Genomic DNA, 20,869 nt, shown 5'->3' with positions numbered 1-20,869 from the left:
AGAACATTAGGAATATGAGGAACTTGTTCCCAGGCTTTCGCAACTTGCCCATGAAACTGGACTCCTTCCAGACTTACATGGTGGGCAACGTGGGAGCAATGTCCACTCTCCTCTCTACAAAATGAGGCTTTCCAGCTGAGAGGGTTCAGAGGTGGGGCCTCTGACCTAACACATGCTGGGGCAAGCTCCAGAGACTGTGTTAAAGGACCTAGGAGTAGGAGAGAAGTGTGCAAAGTCCTTGGTGCAGCAGGGAGACGATAAGGTGCGCTCAGCAAAAAACTGTGCTGCTCCGGCTCCTGGTGCACTCTGTTGCGCTGCGCTCGGTGGCTGGGGTGGGTGTGCTGGGACAGGTAGTGCTTAAGGAACATATTACATGCAGCAGTGTGGCAAGGGCGGGTTGGCTTAAGGCAGAGGAGATGGCCTATACAGTGGAATGTAAGAATGGGTTACAGGAGTTCCTGCCATGGCACAGTGGAAACCAATCCAACTAGGAAACATGAGGTTGCCGGTTCGATCCCTGTCCTTGCTCAGTGGGTTAAGGATCTGACACTGTCATGAGCTGTGGTGTAGGTCACAGACCTGGCTCGGATCCTGCATTGCTGTGGCTCTGGTGTACGCCGGCAGCTGTAGCTCCGATTGGACCCCTAGCCTGGGAACCTCCATATGCCACAGGTGCGGCCCTAAAAAGCGAAAAAAAAAGAATGGGTTATGGAGCTAAAAAATCCCAGATCTGAAGTTGATTTAGAGAAAGAGCCCATCATTCACCCTGGGCCAAGAAAGTAGATTCTTCTTAAAAGAATAAATGAACTTAAAATCAAGTTCAGGTTCTTGTGTGATTCCTCTACCACACCCAGAGACCGAATCTACCTTCAACCCTGCACCACCTCCACCCACACTCTGGAGAACCAGTGTCTTCCTGGGTCTCAGCTGATGCGCACTGTCTCACTGTAGGGAAGCAGGCAGCAGATGCAGTTATAACAGGGTCAGGACCTTTGCTGCCAGCTCATCCCTTGGGGTTAGCCTGCACTAGTATACAACTGAACTTGTGCACAAGCAGGATGAAAAGGAGGCAACTCACTCTCGGACTGTAGCTTCCAAATCACGGTCCCAGGTAAAGGAGGCCTCAGAAAACTGCACTGCTTTGTCTGTTGAGAAAAAGGCCCCTTTAGGTCAGATACAGGTCCCCACACGTATCTGCCCTTTCTCAGCCCTCATGTGTCCTTCTCTGCTTCCTCCACCAGAGCCTGAGATCACCTCTGTCAGGTCCTGACTCCTAAGCCGACAAGAGGGAAACGAAGGCTCCTGGGATGAGACCAACACTTGCCTGCATATGCAGTGCTTTTTGCCTTATGAGTCCCCAGCCTGTTGGTGGTCCAGATTCTTGACCTACAGACACCCTGGGCATAACCCCAGGCCCTCTGCTGCCTCATCTCCTGTACAAATTCCTCCTCCATGTATCAACCCAGCCAGTTCCTGCCCTGGATTCCAGATCCACTGCTTGTTCTGGCCATGGATGCCCCCCAATCCTTCAACCTTCAGAACCTGTGCATTTGTTCACTCCAGCCTATCTTCCCACTTCCAATGCTGGCTCCATTCTGACTTCAGTTTTCCAGATCCTATGCAGAATTCCTGCTTATCTTCAGAATAGCTGGCCCAGCTCTGCTGGGCAATCTGGCTAAGCCAACTGTTCTAAATGGAAGCATAATTTCAATAACAATACGCATGCTATGCAAACATAGGTGCAAGTTTAGCTCCCTCGCTTCCTCTTTGCATCAGTTTGTTATCGCTATGCACCTGGATATCAAAGTTCTGGTGCCAGAACTGTGAATATGTTTAGGAAGCAACTTCCAAATTCATTTACCAGAATTGCCGTCACGTCGAATGGCAGAGGTGTCCAAGTCATCCCCTCCCAAGTACTTCTCGAGCCGTTCTACAGAAACACTGGCCTAGAGAAGGACACAAAGGATCTCAAGAATAAAAAAGTCCAATGACAAGCACAGTAGACAGAGGAGTTTGACTTTGTCATCAGTCCTAGATGTCAAAGCAGAAAGTCAACCTGCCAGGCTTCTTGCCCATGATGTGTGACATGCATAGCTGGAAACCCCATCCCCACGCCAGTTCAGCCAGGCCATCTCACTCTCAACAGATGGAAATTAAGAGGCTCTATTTCAGGCCCTCAGAAAACTTGCAGCAGGGGTTGGGGTGGGGGTCAGTTCTATTGCTCTCTCTCCCACCTTTGGACCTAGTTCCAGAAACCGTCTCCTGCTTTCTTTATTTATTTTTGCTTTTTAGGGCCACACCCATGGCATATGGAAGTTCCCAGGCTAGGGGTCGAATCAGAGCTACAGCTGCCAGCCATAGCCACAGCCACTGGGGTCCAAGGCACGAAGCCACGTCTGCGACCTACACAGCAGCTCATGGCAATGCTAGATCCCTGACCCACTGCATGAGGCCACATCATGGATACTAGTCGTATTTGTTTCTGCTGCACCACAACAGGAACTCCCAGGATTTGTTTATCAGCCATATCTCTTAGTCTTCCTTAATAACTTCCAGGACCAGGCGGCCTTCTGCTAGACCCCAGCCCTTCTTCTGGCCTGAGCTGTGTGAAGCCAGCCACATCTGGAATGAATGCAGGTCACTGCACTTTGTCATCCTGGCTGCCTTACCGGTCTGCGACCTGCCCTAGGAATGTCCTCTTAAGGTCTGGCACCTGGTCCGTCTCAACCACTGTGCTCAGTTTTCAGGATCCAGACACTCCCATTGGACCATCCAAGGCCTCCTGGACTCCAAACTCACTTTCTGACAGCCCGAGGCTCCCAGATTGTGTCCAGGTTTACCACAACCTGGGTTCCTCCAAAGAGAAGCCTTTTCTCTTCTTGTGTGCCATCATTTCCCTAATGCTATAAAAACACCCGAAGAGCATTGTAAAAATGTGGCGGATGGGAGTTCCCGTCGTGGCACAGTGGTTAATGAATCCGACTAGGAACCATGGGGTTGCGGGTTCGGTCTCTGGCCTTGCTCAGTGGGTTGACGATACGGCATTGCCGTGAACTGTGGTATAGGTTGCAGACGCAGCTCGGATCCCGCGTTGCTGTGGCTCTGGCGTAGGCTGGTGGTTACAGCTCTGATTAGACCCCTAGTCTGGGAATCTCCATATGCCACAGGAGCGGCCCAAGAAATAGAAAAAAAAAAAAATGTGGCGGATGCTGGGTTGGACAAAGGACTTAGAAATGTTCCAGGTAGTGAGCGAATCAGCCTCATCTCACTAAATGCTCTCAAAGCCCTGTCTCCCTGTGAGGTGGCTGAGATTGCTAATGATTATCTTTTCTTTCTAGTTAGGAAACGCTTTGGGGCACAGAGAGCATGTGATTTTACTAAGGTCAAACTACTGGTCTCCAGGGACCAAGCACATCTCTCTAACTGCAAGTTCACCAACAGCAGCTGGAAATGAGATCGGTCAAGACCAGTCATGCTGGAATGTAAGGGTTTCAACTAGAGAGAACCAGTTAGCAGCGGGAGTTCTGACCCACCTGGAGCATGGAGGAGATTACCATGGGAAGCATGCTCATCGGAAAGCGTAGGATATTGAAGAGGGTGATGGAGGTGAAGGCCTTTTCTGCATCCAGGATATTATTGCTATCCACCAGGACATAGACTGAAAATGTGACCACAGACACCTGGGAAGACAAGCCATTGTGATTTATTCCGAAAAGGGATCAAGCAGCCTGGTTTAAGTCTTAGGAACACGGTACTCTATCACAGTTGAAGGCATCTTAGGGATTATCTCAAACCTCTCGTGTTCCAGACAAGACGTCTGAGCCCAGAAGAGGAGGAAATATCTTGCCTGAGGCCACAAAGTCAATTAACTGCATTGCTGGGATCAGAGGTTTGGTTTCCTGGTTCCTCCATCAGTATTCCCTCCACATCAGAGCCACCCAGGCTCCCCAGGAGGAGGAGAGACCCTCCCGTGCAGACCACGCCTCGATTATTTATGCTGACCCCCCTGGAAACTTGCTCTGGGTGGCCAGGCCACCAACTTGTGCCCAGGTCACCAAATTGTGCACAGGGTGAGACTAGATTTGGGAGTATGAGGGAGGAAGAGCAGCATGAGAATTTGAGGAATGGGGCAGAAGTTGAGGAGTGGGGCAGGATTTCAGGGTCAGGCCTTGAGGTGCTGGACAGTTTATCTAAAGAGACCTCCCACTCCAGGAAGCTGACCCAGCCCACTGATCCCTGTCACTCACCAGGACAGGAGTTAAGTTTAAGAGAAACATCATCACGGACTGCAGTTGCCCAAACGTCAGCAGGTTCCTGAGCTCCTTCTTCCGAAGGTTGTGGACTTGGTTTTGGAAGGAAGGTTCCCAGGCAAAATATTTCAGGATCTAATAGGTTAGAAAAGAGCACAGATCATTCTGTCGCCCCCAAAAGGACATCGGGTGCATCTCATCCACTCAGGTTTTTTGGATATGCTCCCCAAAATTGGGGAGGTAGAAATCCAGATTAGAAAGTATGATTATAGAAAGGTAGCTTGTATTTGTTGACAACTTACTTTGTACAAAACATTTTATATCCATTATCTTACTTAATCCATGTGGCAACCTAAGTGAGACCAACTGTCCTAGTTTGCCCAGGACTACAAGGTTGCCCAGGACATGGCATTTTCAGAGCAAAACTCAGGAAGGTCTGGGCAAACAAGGAAGAGTTAGGTGCCTACTTTTGTAGAATTATTGTGTTCATTTTAACAATAAGGAAATAGGTTTGAGAGAGACTAAGTAACTTATCTAAAGTCACATTGCTAACAAGCGGTAGAGCTGAGATTCAAAATCAGGGCTATCTTTTCATTTTGCTATATTGGCAAGACGGTATGTGAGAGCTCTATGTGGAGAAATATCAGGGTGTTCAAAGGGGCCTCTGAATCAAAAAATGGGTTGAAGACCTAAATAGACATTTCTCCAAAGAAAACACATGGGTGGCCAGTAGGCACGTGAAAAAATGCTCAACATCACTAACTATTAGAGAAATGCAAATCAAAACTACAATGAGGTAGTTTTACACCAGTCAGAATGGCCATCATTAATAAGTCTACAAATAACAAATGCTAGAGATGGTGTGGAGAAAAGGGAACCCTCCCACACTGTTGGTGGGAATGTTAATTTGTACAACCACCATGGAAAACAGTGTGGAAACACTCAGAAAACTAAATATAGAACTACCATGTGATCCTGTGATCCCACTCCTGGGCAAAACAACAATTCAAAAAGTTACATGCACCCAAATATTCACAGCAGCATTATTCACAATAGCTAAGATATGGAAACAACCTAAATGTCCATTGACAGATGAATGGATTAAGAAGATGTGGTAAATAGACACAATGGAATACTACTCAGCCATAAAAAGATAAACTAATGCCAAATGCAGCAACGTGGATGGAACTAGAGATTCTCATACTAAATGAAGTCAGAAAAAGAAAGACAAATACCATATGAATCACCTATATGTGGAATCTAAAATATGGTACAAATGAATCTATCTATAAAATATTTATAGACTCACACAGAGAACAAATTTGTGGGTGCCAAAGAGGCGGCAGGAGGGAGTGGGATGGGCTGGGAGTTTGGGGTTAGTAGATGCCAACTATTACATTTAGAATGGATAAGCAATGAGGTCCTAATGTATAGCACAGGGATAGACCATGATAGAAAATAAGAAAGCGAGTTTGTGTGTGTGTGTGTGTGTGTGTGTGTGTGTATGACTGGGTCACTTGGCTGTACAGCAGAAACTGGCACAACATTGTAAATCCACTATGCTTTTATTTATTTATTTTTTATTTTTTATTTTTTTTGTCTTTTGTGTCTTTTGTTGTTGTTGTTGTTGTTGCTATCTCTTGGGCCGCTTCTGCAGCATATGGAGGTTCCCAGGCTAGGGGTTGAATCGGAGCTGTAGCCACCAGCCTACGCCAGAGCCACAGCAACGCGGGATCTGAGCCGCGTCTGCAACCTACACCACAGCTCACGGCAACGCTGGATCGTTAACCCACTGAGCAAGGGCAGGGACCGAACCTGCGACCTCATGGTTCCTAGTCGGTTTCGTTAACCACTGCGCCACGGCGGGAACTCCCCCACTATGCTTTTAAAAAGGGGGGTGGCTCCATTTCATTTTCAAAGGCTATGATAGGAGCTTCTGCTGTGGCCCAGTGGGATTGGTATCAACTCTGCAGCACCAGGACACAAGTTCGATCCTCAGCCTGGCACAGTGGGTTAAAGGATCCAGCATTGTCACAGCTGCAGCATAGGTCACAACTGTCGCTCGGATCTGATCCCTGGCCTGGGAACCCATGGAGCAGCCAAAAAAGGAAAAAAAGAAAAAAAAAGAAAAGAAAAGAAATTGAAGCTTAGGGTAATATTAAAATCCATGAATTCAAAGCAACATATTAAAACATATATATTGGTCTTTTTTCATCTGTTGAAGGATGAAATGCACTATTTTGAAGCCAATAAGAGAGGAAAAGAAGCATACATTTATGTTGCCTATCCTGTACAAACTTTATTTGGGGGTAATCATTCTTCCTTATAGAATTACAGCTAATCAGTGCCAAAGAAATAATAGACTCAAAATATCATCCTTTTGCAACCACTAAGGAAATAATAGACCAAGGCAATGATTAGCAGAGGCTGCTAGAACTTTTATGATGGTGGTTTTCAATCTTGGCTGCATATTAGAATCACTTAGAGAGCTTTTAAAAAATATATATATATATACATATATATATAGTTACATATATAACATGCCTGGGCCTTGCCACCAGAGAGTCCAATTTTTTTTTTTTTTCAGAGAGTCCAATTTAAATGATTTGAAGTAGAGCCCAAGCCTAGTGGGTTTTACAAACTGCCTGAGGGATTGAAATGTGCTCTAGTGAAAGAATGGCAGGAAACACAACAAAGGATGAATCAGGCTGACAATGCCTGGACCCCTTGAATACTCATCATCTCTAATTTTTAAATATTTTTTTTACAGCTGCACCTGTAGCATATGGAAGTTCCCAAGCTAGGAGTTGAATCGGAGCTGCCCTGGGACCCATGCCACAGCCAAGGCAACACCAAATCCAAGCCCCATCTGTGTCCTACACAGCAGCCTACGGCTACACCAGATCCTTAACCCACTGAGTGAGGGCAGGGATGGAACTTACATCCTTACAGAGATCGTGTCAGATCCTTAACCCACTGAGTCACAATAGGAACTCCAGCATCAGTAAATCTAGAAGCACACAGAACTTCTCGAAGTATTCTTGCTCCCAACCCCCCAAAAAACAAACACACAAAAATCCCCTGGCCTAAATCCAATCAAGCCTCTAGAGGTAACCACCGATTTACAAGAACACAGGAAACAAGACAACCTTATTTCTCCAAAATGAAAAATAAAAAAGGGTTGGGGGGGGACTATCGTAGATTAAAACACTATCAACTAAATGCCATGTGTGGACAGTTTTTGGATCCTTATTCAAACTAACAGCAAAAAAAGAAAAAAAAAGATTAAATTAAAAAGACATGTATGAGGCAACTGGGGAAACTTAATGGTATCAAAGAAAGACTGTTGGGAGTTCCCATCATGGCTCAGTGGTTAACAAACCTGACTAGTATCCATGAGGATGCAGATTCGATCCCTGGCCTTGCTCAGTGGGTTAAGGATCTGGCGTTGACGTAAGCTATGGTGTAGGTCACAGATGCAGTTCAGATTCTGTGTGGCTGTGGCTGTGGTATAGGCCAGCAGCTGTAGCTCTGATTCGACCCCTAGCCTGCAAACCTCCATATGCCACGAGTGACGCCCTAAAAAGATAAAAAAAAAAAAGATTAATTTTTTAAGTATGATAATGGGATTATAGTTATGTAAAAAAAAAGCCCTTCTTTTAGAAATACATACAAAGTATTTACAAATGAAATATCATATCTGAGATTTGCTTCTAAATATTCTAGCAAGGCATGAAGTAGGGAGGGAGGCTATAGATGAAACAAGTTAGGTCATGCTGACAATTACTGGAGCTGAGCAGTAAGTCCATAGGGGTTCATTATATTAGACTACTTTTGTAGACATTTGACGATTTCTACAGTAAAATGTAAAAACAAAACCATAAATAGAAATGATCAGAAGAAGGCCTGAGAAGGATGGCAGAACAAACAGGAGACTTGTGGCTGATGAATCAGGAATCCTGCGACAGCAGGCGTCCACAACCTCTAGCAGGTTTGTTAAAGCCAAGACCCCACTGCTGCTGCCATTGCACTGAGAGCCACCACGATGCTTACCTTGATCCCACTGAGAATCTCATTCATGATCTTTAAACGTTTGTCTTTATTCTTCATATTTTTCACCTGCCAGGAAAAAGCAGAACACACGCCCATGTGAGAGGGCCCAGATTTGCTCCAGATGCTAAGCCTTGGTGGCACTTGTGGCTGTCACTTGGTAGATTGTCACTGGAGGTGCCCAGTGATGGACTGTGTCTCTCCCACTCTCCTCTCCACTCCTGCCACCCCCACCTTCTTTCTGAGCCTGAGCAGCCTGGGCCGGATCGTGCCCTCCTCCCAGGTTGTTTTGTCCCAAGGCTTCCTCCTTCGCACTCAGGTTTGTGTTGCCCAGAGCTCAGCCTAAAGTCTCCTCCTTAGAGTGGCCTTTCCTGAGCCCATAATCTAATACAACCACCCCTGGAGTTCCTCTTGTACAGCAGAAACGAATCCAACCAGGAACCAAGAGGTTTCCTCCTTTGCTTTTGCTTGTTTGTGGCCTGAATCTCCACCCCACGTTGAACTTAAGTTCCACAAGAGCAAGAGCCTTGTCTAATTTATAGCTGAGTTCACCCCAAATGGGATGTGCCATAATATTTTTAAAATATCTGTAACTAGGGTTCCCATCATGGCTCGGAGGAAACAAATCTGACAAGCAACCATGAGGATGCAGGTTCGATCCCTGGCCTCGTTCAGTGGGTTGAGAGTCCAGCGTTGCTGTGAGCTGTGGTGTAGGTCACAGACATGGCTCGGATCTGGTGTTGCTGTGGCTGTGGTGTAGGGCAGCAGCTACAGCTCCGATTTGACCCCTAGCCTTGGAACCTCCATATGCTGAGGGTGTGGATTTAAAAAGACAAAAAAAAAAAAATGTGTAACTAAAAGAATGCAAAACAAGTGAATGACTAAATCATACACACTGTTGAGTCCACCCTTCCAATCTGATTTCTGGCAGAGCTAAGGACTGTCCACATAGAACTCTGCTACCTAATGGTAGGAGGTTGAATGCCAGGATTTAGGCTTCAAATTTGGGTCGCTCCTGTGACTGCTCTGTGTGGCTGGTTTGTATTACTATGATGGACAAATAGGGACAATAAACACTGTTCTAACAGCCCAGAGAAGCAGGGTCCAAGAGTTACATGCAAGGTCCCTGGGTGGCTCTTCTCTCTCCAGTCAAGAACATGAATGAAGACAGAGTATACGAGATATGGAGTGGTCAGAAGATGAAAAGGGATGATAAAGCCAAGTTCCTTTGGGACAGTGGCAAGTCTTCTACCAGCTTTGCCTTGTCCACCTCCAGCCACAGTCCAGAAGAAACTAAAAGACTTTAGATTTTGAAGATGATATATAGCCCAGGAACCATTTCCTTACCTGAATAGCCCTATTCTTGGTGGCGAGTACCCCATTAAGTGGGATTAGAAGCACCATCACCCCAACACCTGCTAAGACTGAGGGTCCCAGCTCTGCCCAGAGAAAGTAGATGGATAAGACAATCTGTAGGACATTTGACCACAGCAGGTGGATGAAGTTGGTCACGTCCATGAGCTTCTGGGCATCCACAGACATCAGGGTCACTGTTTCTCCAACGGTGTACTGCTTCCTGGCCCGGTTGGATAGGGTCAGTGCCTAAAAATAAAGATTGGAATTGAAATAAATGGACAAGGTCAAGGATACTGAGGGGGGGTGTGGAAATTCCAGAAGGAAGTTAGGAGGCAGTACAAGGCCGGGCTCCCTATGGGCACAACTTTCCCAAGGGGAGGTGATCTTCTTGCTTCTAAATCTTATAGTGTTCTCTCATTCTTGACCACTCTTTCCGGCTAATCCAAACTTCCCCAACACTCCCCTTCTCCACATACACTTTTTTTTTGCTCAGAAAACTCTTATTTATCCCTTAGTGTTTGCTTTTTTTTTTTAAGTTCCATCAAAGCTATTTATTTATTTGTTTATGTTTGCTGTTTTAGGTCCACACCCATGGCATATGGAGGTTCCCAGGCTAGGGGTCTAATCAGAGCTACAGCTGCCAGCCTACACCACAGCCACAGCAACGCAGGATCCAAGGCACGTCTTCAACCTACACCATAGCTCGTGGCAACACCAGACCTTTAACCCACTGAGTGAGGCCAGGGATTGAACCCGCAACCTCATGGCTCCTAGTCGGATTCATTTCTGATGCACCATGACAGGGACTCCTGATGGAACATCTTCTGAGAAGACTTCCTTGACTCCCAAGTTTGGGTCAGATACTTTTCCTGTGTATTTGCCTAGCATTCCAGTAGTAAACTCTGTAGGGACAAGGGCTACATCTATCCAATTCACTACGGCATCACGTGCACTCTGGGGAATTGAATATGGAAAGATGGAAGGATAGAAGGAGGAAGGAAGCAGGTATTGATTCTGGCCTTGCAGACTTTAATGTGGCCATGTTATATGGAGCCATACTATGAAGGTATGGCTTGCAATCATCTCCAAGAAGGACAATGATTTTAGAACGAAAAGGAAAGGTACAAGGCTCACACACTGGAAGCAAAATAACTTAGTTATTATCAGGAATTTGAGGGCAATATCTAGATGCCTGAATCTTGTAGCATGGGCCTCCTGTTCTCATACTAGAGAGATCAGAAAGCAGATGCCCACAGCCAGTCACTTACAGCAGTGCCTTGTAAAAATGCTCCTGGACAAGGAACTTGAGGGTGAGGGTGTGAAACCAGCTTGCATTTTGCTCACCAAGCTCCCCTCTGGTATGGGCTGAATCTTTCCAGAAGAAGGAAAGCCTTCTTCTCATTCCTACAAGGCAGTATATGGGTTAGGAGTGGCCCTAGATGCCACCTTCATCCTCCTTCTAGAAGCTCCACTGTCGTCTTAATCCATCAACATACTCTTCTTTGGAACATACCAGGATTCTTGGTTGTCCAGTAAAAAGAGAAATTTCCTGAAATGTTAGCTACCAAGATTCTAGAGAAATCAGTCCACTGCTACGCTTCCCTTTGGTACTAAAAAGCAGGAAAAAAAAAAAAAGAAAAAAAAAGAAAAAGGAACATCTAATTCCCTTTAGGGTAATCACTATACTTGTCTTTTCTCAGTAAATCTCAGTAAAGTAGAAAATTCATCAATTTAGTCCCAATAGCCTTTTTCCAGGAATAGGTCTTGGCTATGTGATTTCGAGCATTGAAATGATCTAAGCCTCACGTCTCTGTACAACAGGGATATCACAACTATTTCACAGGGCTACGAATGGATAATAGATATAAAAGTGTTTGGAGTTCCCATTGTGGCTCAGCAGTAATGAACCTATCTAGTATCCATGAAGATATGGATTCAATACCTGTCCCTGCTCAGTAGGTTAGGGCTCTGGTGTTGCCATGAGGTGTGGTGTAGGTCACAGACTCAGATCCTGAGTTGCTGTGGCTCTGGAGTAGGCCAGTGGCTATAACTCTGATTCGACCCCTAGCCTGGGAACCTCCATATGCCACGGGTGTGGTCCTAAAAAAAGACAAAAAAAAAAAAAAAGTTTTATAACATGTCATAAATGAAGCATTATTTAAACATACAAAATTAGTCAATTTTGTTATATTTTAGTAGTAATGTCTATTTGAATGAAGATCTCATTAAGGGCTCTATTTTACACATACCTATGACTTGTAACAGATGCAAAACCTGGAATATATTAAGAATCAAAGTAGTGGGAATAACTCATCACCACTGTAAAAATGCACAGTCATAGAAATGTCTGAGAAAGCCTGGTCAGTGACCTCATATCCTGAAAACCTGCAGAAATCCACTATCTCCAGAAGGAATAAGGGAATTAAAAAAATTAATTTTGAAGCAGATAAATTCCAGCTTGGAGGGCATCTGGGAGTTCAAAGAATTTGACTAGACTTTTGATCTAAAGACATTCAGATTAAGGGAATCCTCCTTCACTGTTGGTGGGAATGTAAATTGGTACAACCACTATGGAAAACAGTATGGAAATACCTAAAAAAACTAAATACAGAACTACTGTATGATCCAGCAATCCACTCCTGGGCATATACCTGGACAAAACTTTCATTGAAAAAGATACATGAACCTCTAAGTGCACTGTAGCCCTCTTCGCAGTAGCCAAGACATGGAAACAACCTAAATGTTCATCAACAGATGAATGGATTAGAAGGTGTGGTACACACACACACACACACACAGTGGAATACTACTCAGCCATAAAAAGAACAAAATAATGCCATTTGCAGCAACATGGATGGAACGAGACTCAAACTAAGTGAAATAAGTCATATCAAATACCATGTTACTAATATTTAGAATCTAACACATGGCACAAATGAACCTATCCACAGAAAAGAAACATACTCATGGACGTGGACAACAGACTTGTGGGTGCCAAGGGGGAGGGAGTGGGATGAACTGAGAGTTTGGGGTTAGTAGATGCAAACTATTACATTTGAAGTGAATAAGCAATGAGATCCTGCTGTATAGCACAGGGAACTATATCCAGTCACTTGTGATGGAACATGATGGAGGATAATGTGAGAAAAAGAATGTGTGTGCACGTGTGCACGCAAGCACACACACAAATATATGCATGACCAGGTCACTTTACTGTACAGCAGAAATTAACAACATTGTATATCAATTATCATTTAAAAAAATTTTTTTAAATAGAATTACAAAAAAAAAAAAAAAAGAAAGACATTTGGAGTACCTGCCTGGATCTCTTGATGAGTCAACATCTACTCAGGAAAGACAAAAACACATGGAATTTTAAGAGAGGAAAGCAAAAGAGAAAATCAGGAGATGTGGAAATCGCTGTGATGGAAGTTGCCAGTGGTGGACCAAAAAGAGGAAGAAAAGGTAACGGAGGTTCTGAACGATAAAAAGGCTCATCTTGGGGATGAACTTTCTTCTCAGGCTTGTAGTCACTACTCTATTTTCATTTCTTCCTATTTATTTTTTTAAATTGAGATATAGTTGGCTCTAATTTCATTTTTAAGGGGAAAAAAATGAGACTTCCCCTTGGTGTCTAGAACAGAGGAAAATACAATTGCTTAAAAGCAACATTTCAGAGGGAAGATGGACAAAATTATCTTAAGGAAAAGCTCCCAAGTCTGCAGACCTTAGTAATCAGAGTGAAGTTATCTACAAATCAATATGAAAGAGTCAGGCAGAGAAGGGGTCAGATGCCACTAAAGATTGAGAAACAGAGGTTGTGGAGTTCCTGCTGTGACACAGTAGGTTAGGAAGCTGACTGCAGCGGCTCAGGTTGCTGCAGAGCTGCTGGTTCCATTCCCAGCCCAGTGCAGTGGGTTAAAGGATCCAGCACTCCTGCAGCTGTGGCTCAGATTCAATCCCTGGCCCAGGAACTTCCATATGCTATGGGTATGACCATAAAATAAAATTTAAAAAAAAATGAGGAAAGAAATTGCTAGGCAAAAGTTGATTGGGGAAATGGAGCCCTGGTCCTCAAAGCATTCTAGTCTACAGCAAAACTGTGATTCGAGACGGATGCCCCAGGTCTCAGGAGTACAGTTTCCTGTAGTATTTGGTTTAGATGTTGCTGATTTTCTTTTTCGCCTTTTCTAGGGCCGCTTCCCACAGCATATGGAGGTTCCCAGGCTAGGGGTCTACTCGGAGCTGTAGCCACCGGCCTATGCCACAGCCAAAGCAACTCGGGATTCGAACGTGTCTGCAACCTACACCACAGCTCACGGCAATGCCGGATCCTTAACCCACTGAGCAAGGCCAGGGATAGAACCTGCAACCTCATGGTTCCTAGTCGGATTCATTAACCACTGCGCCACAACGGGAACTCCAAAATGTTGCTGATTTTTAAGAGTTTGCCCTCAGCCAGCTTCTTTTCTGACTTTATATTCTTTACTGAGGTGTCCTCATTTTGTGGTGAGAGGAAGAAAGAGAGGGATTGTATGCAAGCCTTCAAGGCTGAGGCAGAGCCTAGGCAGAGAACAGCTTGCTGGCTTTTCCCTGGAGCAACCCCACCTACCCACTCACACGCTATGTCTGTGTACACATTTTTCATATTTTAATTTTCAAAGAAACATCTCAGAGACCAAAATCATTTGTATGGTTAGTCAAAATCCCAATACTGAGGTTATTTACCATTTTCCACCAAAGTTTCCTCAACCTTGGAATAAATGCTCATGTTTGCTAAAGGGATTTCCTTTGGTGATGCCCAGCATATCCCACTTACCTTCTTATACACAGAAGCCATGACACTGGTCCGTACTTGCATTCCCAGCAAGAAGCACAGCTTAAAGTAACTCTGAAGGCAGAACGACTGGAGGAGAGCCACGACGAAGAAGAGGATTGAATAGAGATATCCAGTCCACACATATACGCCACGGTCACTTGCAAAAGAGATCAGCAATCTGCCAGAGCAAAACCAAGTAAGTGGTGCCCATCAAGCCTCCGAGGGCTCCTCACCCTCCTTGTGCCAAGCCTACTACCCTACCCTGCAAGTCACAAACGTGACCAGAGTCATTCAGCTCTTGGAAGACTGAGCTCCACCGCCATGCCAGAGCCCTTGCCTTTGGAGATGAGCAGCAAGAGCTTAGGGTTGACAACCTGTGGCCCTGAGAAAGGATAATGCACGCTCCGCAGACCTGCCACTGCAAGGCTTTGGCCCCCTCTTTCCCTACCCACTGGCAAGAGAGCTTGCATGGGACAAGCTGATTTATTCCTGGGTGATGCGAGCCTGAAAAGGAATTAGGACATGTATCCAGTGTGCATTAGAAGGCTTTCCCCTGGGGGACAGTTTATTCCCTAGATCCTGGCCAGCTGTGACATCTCGCCATGATTAACCTGAACCTCCCACTGAGGGCCTGCTGCGGAGCCATGAGGTTACACACTCTCCATACAAACCTTCCCTGAGGTACGCAGCCCACCTCTCTCAGACATGGCCCAGTTAGCAGTGGTTCTGTTTAAGAAGAAAGCACCCCTAACAAGCATCTGGCTTCCTATGAGAAGGATGTGGAAAAGAAGGAGGCTAAAGGACATAGCATTTTATTTATTTATTTATTTGTATTTTCTAGGGCCGCACCTGCGGCATATGGAGGTTCCCAGGCTAGGAGCCAAATCGGAGCTATAGCTGCCAGCCTACACCACAGTCACAGCAACGGGGGATCCGAGCCGCGTCTGCAACCTACACCACAGCTCACGGCAACGCCGGATCCTTAACCCATTGAGCAAGGCCAGGGATCGAACCCACAACCTCATGGTTCCTAGTCATATTCGGTAACCACTGAGCCATGACAGGAACTCCAGACATATCATTTTAGAGCTTGAAGAAGACCTTCTGGAGTTCCCATTATGGCTCAGAAATGAACCTAACTAGTATCCATGAGGATGTGGGTTTGATCCCTGGCCTCGTTCAGTGGGTTAAGGATCCACTGTTGCCGTGAGCTGTGATGTAGGTTGCAGATGTGGCTCGGCTCTAGCATTGCTGTGGCATAGGCTGGCAGCTGTATCTCCGATTCGACCCCTAGCCTGGGAACCTCCATATGCCACACCTGTGGCCCTGAGGAAAAAAAAAAAGAAAAACACCTTGTGCTTTTCATGAATACAGTGCCAATGTAGAAGAAAATTATGGGCATTTTTAAAAACGAGAACTTAATAATAGGCTCCTGCCACATATACAAGTATTCAAGGGCAAAAAGGAGAGTGGCAGAGGGACCCTGAAAGGACAACCCAGGGCCCGGGGACTCACTTCAGCAGCTGAGGGTTCAGAAACGAGGAGATGTCATACACTAGCTTCAGCAGGAATGATTTCAGGAGGATGCTGGGGAAAGTCTTTAAGAGGACCTTGACCAACCATGATTTGGGAAAGTCTTCTGTGGTCTCAGACTTCTTCTTCTTCTTCTTTTTGGTTTCTTCCTGAGTACAAAACCAAACAACAATAGCACTTGCAGAGCTGCCTGGTATAAGACTTGTCTTGCACCAAACAGCTCCTGAGTGTTAAGCCCCTGAGCCCTGTTGCCTTCTCCATACACGTTTGGGTCTTGCCTCCACTGCCCAGTCACCAGCCACCCTTTCAACTGCTGTTACTCTTCCCTTCTCCCCGCCTCTGAGCTGATACTTGTGATCTATTTTGAATGAGGCAAACTGGCAACAAAGCTGGTGAGAACACCATGTAAAAACAATGAACAGGGAGTTCCCGTTGTGGCGCAGTGGTTAATGAATCCGACTAGGAACTGTGAGGTTGCGGGTTCGATCCCTGGCCTTGCTCAGTGGGGTAAGGATCTGGCGTTGCCATGAGCTGTGGTGTGGGTCGCAGACGCAGCTCAGATTCCATGTTGCTGTGGCTCTGGTGTAGGCTGCTGGCTACAGCTCCGATTAGACCCCCTAGCCTGGGAACTTCTATATACCGTGGGAGTGGCTCAAGAAAAGGCAAAAAGACAAAACTGACAAACAAAAAACAAAAAACAAAGAACAGATTCTGAGTGCGGGCTTGTGGGGCACCTTGAGAGGGAAGGCATGGACATGATCATATATATATATTTCAGATTATTAGTATTGCAAATACTATTAATAAGATAAAATGCACTGCCAAGTATAAAGTGCTGTCAAAATGTAAGGACAGAATCACCACGACACTGATGTCTCCTTGTCGAAGACATAGAGCGCATTTGAACGAACACTCATAGCAAGGTTACCAGGACAAGGACATCTTGGCTTTGACTCTGGTTCTTGTCCAAGACCTGCGGCTTGGCTCCAGACTTCTGCTGAGACTTCTTCTGCTGCCGTTTCTGGAAGGCCCGCTTGGCTTTCTGCAGCTCTCCTGCCATGTGAGCTTCAAACCTGCTGACCAGCCTCTTTGTTTTACTCTCCTCAGCAACATCCCACACATCCTCGAGCGTCAGAGGTTCCTTGTAGCCTTTCAGAACCACGCTGGAACAAGAATGCCCCACAGGCTGAGAGGCCTTACAGGTGGGGCCAGAGGCCACCTCCAAAAATCATCTCTCAAAATCATCCAGTTATGGGAGGAATGGTACTTTTCTCTTGCCCCACTATCCTCTCTCTTAGCCCTTTGACCTTGAAAGAGGAGCAGGGGAGAGCAGAGACGGGAACAGGTGGAGGTGATGAAAGGTGGGAGCAAACAACAAGAGATGGAGAAGGGGTCCTATCGAATTAAGAGCCAAACAAGCATCACCTCCCCCTGGTCCTGCTCCTTCCTCCTAAAACACTGGCTGCCTCTCTGCTCCCCTGGCATCTCCTTGAGGAGCCTCCACAACGCCCTTAAGGAACTAAGCAGACCTGGAGGCCGCCTCTAGACTGTCTCTCTAGATTAGGGCTCCTCAACCAATTTGAGAATAGGGATGGAAAGTAAATTACGGTTTCATTTTTACTAGCCTCTAACTGAATTTAGCCTTTTCTTCTAATATCAACAATCATCAACCAACCACAGTTGTAAAAGGGATGTGACTTTGTCACCAAGGGACAATATGAGTAAAAACTCCCCCCTGTCTTCTCCTCAGCTTCTACATCTGCTCAGTGAAGGGACTGCAGTAGATGGATCTGTATGTTTTAACATTCTCTGACTCTAAGCAGAGGAGAAATGGATACCACAGGAGGCACTTTTAAAATTCAGATTTCCATCACTTTTAGAAAAGTGAGGTGACAGGAATACAGAGAAGCCACACTCCAGGCATTTCCTACCTGTCATACCAGCTAAAGGTGATGCTACTCAGAAATGAAGCTGTGGATGAAGGATTCTGAAAGATACAAAAAAAATCAGAAAGTAAATCAATTTGAAATGGGAATTCTATGGGACTCCAAAATCAGAAACTGATTTTTCTCAATATGGTATTGTGCCAGAAACTAGATAGGATACGAAAGTGGGCTGGTCAACACGCTTGTTTGGCCACCTCAAGGTCACCAGTAGAATGATAATCAGACGTCTTGGCATAGATGTATGAATTAATTGTCTATGCTGAAGCTTGGTGGATCAATGAAAAAGTCAGTGTTTCTGTATCATAATCACTGCCTATTTCCTTATGTCACAAAATGGTCTATATGACTGTATTCTGAGCTTTTGGGACCTTCATGAGACTTAGACATCTCAGAGTTACATTTGTCAAGATACATCCAATTCAATAATATATGAGGTGGACATATTTAGAGTCTCACTTTTGATGAGTTGCTTTTTTCTGAAAATGCAGCAAGGATCAGAACCAGGATCTGGAGTGCATAGCAGATGAAGAACACGCAGGAGTAGCCCAGATGAGAATTGTCACCCTGTGGGGGGAAAAAAGCGAAATGAGCCTCTTATCCAATCAAGTCTAAAACAGCCCTTACATATCAATGCTTGTGATTAATATGCATTATCGAATCCGCTAAATACAATCCTACCCTGGAACTCAACTCGCCTTATGTCATTGCTTCAGCTTAGAAGCTGCCCAGCTGTACCTTTCTTCCTTACCTTTAAGAGCATCCGGATCAGAGTCTGAAACTGGAAAGTGCTGCAGAGTATCGAGAGGATCCAGAATAGTGACAGGTACCAAGAGTCCTTCTGTACACACCATCGCCTGCTGTGCTGGATCAGCAAAACCAGGATCTAGAGAGAAATTCACATCATGCTTTGAAAACTACTGTCAATAACCAAGGACAAGAGGCAAGAAGGATGGCAGAGAACAAGAGGAGAAACAGGGGCTGAAGGAGGAGATCGTTGTAACTAATCTGGTGCCAAACAGTATACGTCCCCCCAGATATCATCCAACTTTCCCTTTCAGAGCCTCAGTGCTTCCTCTGGAACCCTCTTCCCTACCCCATTCTCTACTCACCACACTTGGATGGAGAGTTAGCTGAGAAGGCAGAGGGTCACCACCTGCATCTAAATGGAGTAACTTTGGGGAGTTCCCCTCATGGTGCAGTGGAAACAAAACCGACTAGGAACCATGAAATTGAGGGTTCAATCCCTGGCCTTGCTCAGTGGGTTAAGGATTCATTGTTGCTGTGAGCTGTGGTGTAGGTAGCACTAAGCTTGGATCCCACGTTGCTGGGGCTGTGGTGTAGGCTGGCAGCTGTAGCTCTGATTTGATCCCTAGCCTGGGAACCTCCATATGCCACGGGTGCAGCCTTAAAAAGCAAAAAAACAAAACAAAGAAAAAAAAAAAAAAAAACAAGGAGTAACTTTGAGGAGCCAGAAAAATCTTTCCAAGCCCCAAGGAAATAATTTCAGGCACTACAGTCATCAGGTGGGGGAGGCAGATTTTACTGGGAAGGTGCAAGTTGTCTGTAACATTATGCTTTCTAATAATAATAGACTCAGCAGTTAACAAAAATAAGAACTTTATTTTGCATAAACCTCACTTAGTTATATCAATTAAATATTGTTTTCCCAGCCCCGGGGCTGTGCTGGTAAACCAGCATTCTGAAAACAAAGCTATATTTGTGGCATTTGTGAATTTCCATGGTATAAACACTCCTATTTTGGTAGTTCAGTCTCCAATATGTCACCAAACCAAGGTTGGGACGATAGGCACCCAGTTCTGTGAGCTGGCTCCAGCACAATGCTACCTAGACCTTTTTTTCTGTTTGTTTTTTGTTTGGATGTTCCCAGGCAAGGGGTCACATGAGAGCTGTAGCCGCTGGCCTACACCACAGCCACAGCCACGCCAGATCCGAGACATGTCTGTGACCTACATCCAGTTCAAGCTGGATCCTCAACCCACTGAGTGAGGCCAGGGAACGAACCTGCATCCTCATGGATGCCAGTCAGATTCGTTTCCGCTGAGCCACATGGGGACCTCCCTTTTCTTTGTTTTATAACAATAGTAACAAAGTCCCCACGGGGACCAGGCAGACCATGTTCCCGAGTGAAGCGGGGATGGAGAATGGTATTGAGCACATGCCTAGTCTGACGGAAGCAACTGCTACTCAGTCCTAGCTGACCTTTGTCCTTGGGAATGTAGGCCTACGGTTGCCAGGCATTCTTATTTTTTCAAGAAAGTTTAGAAATCCACAGAATTATGTTGCATCTTCCTCTTTTAAAATGATGGTAACTAAATCAATTGGTTTTTGTGTGTGTGTGTGTGTGTGTGTGTGTGTGTGTGTGTGTGTTTTAGGGCCACACCCTTGGCATGTGCAGGTTTCCAGGCTAGGGGCCAAATCAGAGCTACAACTGCTGGCCTACACCACACACTGCTTTTTAAACACTGTACAGGAGTTACCTGTCGTGACATAGTGGTTAACGAATCCGACTGGGAACCATGAGGTTGTGGGTTCAATCCCTGGCCTCGCTCAGTGGGTTAAGGATCTGGCAATCTGTCGTCTAGGTCGCAGAGGAGGCTTGGATCTGGCATTGCTGTGGCTCTGGCGTAGGCCGGAGGCTACAGCTCCGATTAGACCCCTAGCCTTGGAACCTTCATGTGCCACGGGTGCAGCCCCAGAAAAGACAAAAATAAAAAAATAAACACTGTACAGCTCTCCCTCCCCCCAAAAAATCTAGGAGAGACATTAGTTTCTATCATCGAATTTATACAAACAATTGTGGACTCACTGATCCATTGATCAGAGTCACCAATCAATTTAAAAATAACGTTTACAGCATTTAGAAAATTCTTTTACATCAATAAACTCCAGGAGTT

At 45.4% G+C, this 20,869-nt stretch overlaps 1 protein-coding gene across 1 annotated transcript in view; it reads right to left on the bottom strand.

Annotated features, from left to right (window-relative positions):
* Positions 1-20,869, bottom strand: part of ABCC2 (ATP binding cassette subfamily C member 2) — an 83,201-nt gene that overhangs the window by 41,607 nt on the left and 20,725 nt on the right. The window contains 12 exon segments of the mRNA XM_021073710.1: positions 1,079-1,145; positions 1,862-1,946; positions 3,534-3,680; positions 4,248-4,385; positions 8,304-8,369; positions 9,648-9,902; positions 14,476-14,653; positions 15,991-16,157; positions 16,937-17,171; positions 17,940-17,995; positions 18,411-18,518; positions 18,703-18,837. Of these exon segments, the coding sequence (XP_020929369.1) occupies positions 1,079-1,145; positions 1,862-1,946; positions 3,534-3,680; positions 4,248-4,385; positions 8,304-8,369; positions 9,648-9,902; positions 14,476-14,653; positions 15,991-16,157; positions 16,937-17,171; positions 17,940-17,995; positions 18,411-18,518; positions 18,703-18,837 (1,637 nt within the window).

The sequence above is a fragment of the Sus scrofa genome, chromosome 14, assembly GCF_000003025.6.
Source record: "Sus scrofa isolate TJ Tabasco breed Duroc chromosome 14, Sscrofa11.1, whole genome shotgun sequence".
Lineage (NCBI taxonomy): Eukaryota > Metazoa > Chordata > Mammalia > Artiodactyla > Suidae > Sus > Sus scrofa.
This window is presented reverse-complemented; position numbering and strand designations above follow the sequence as displayed.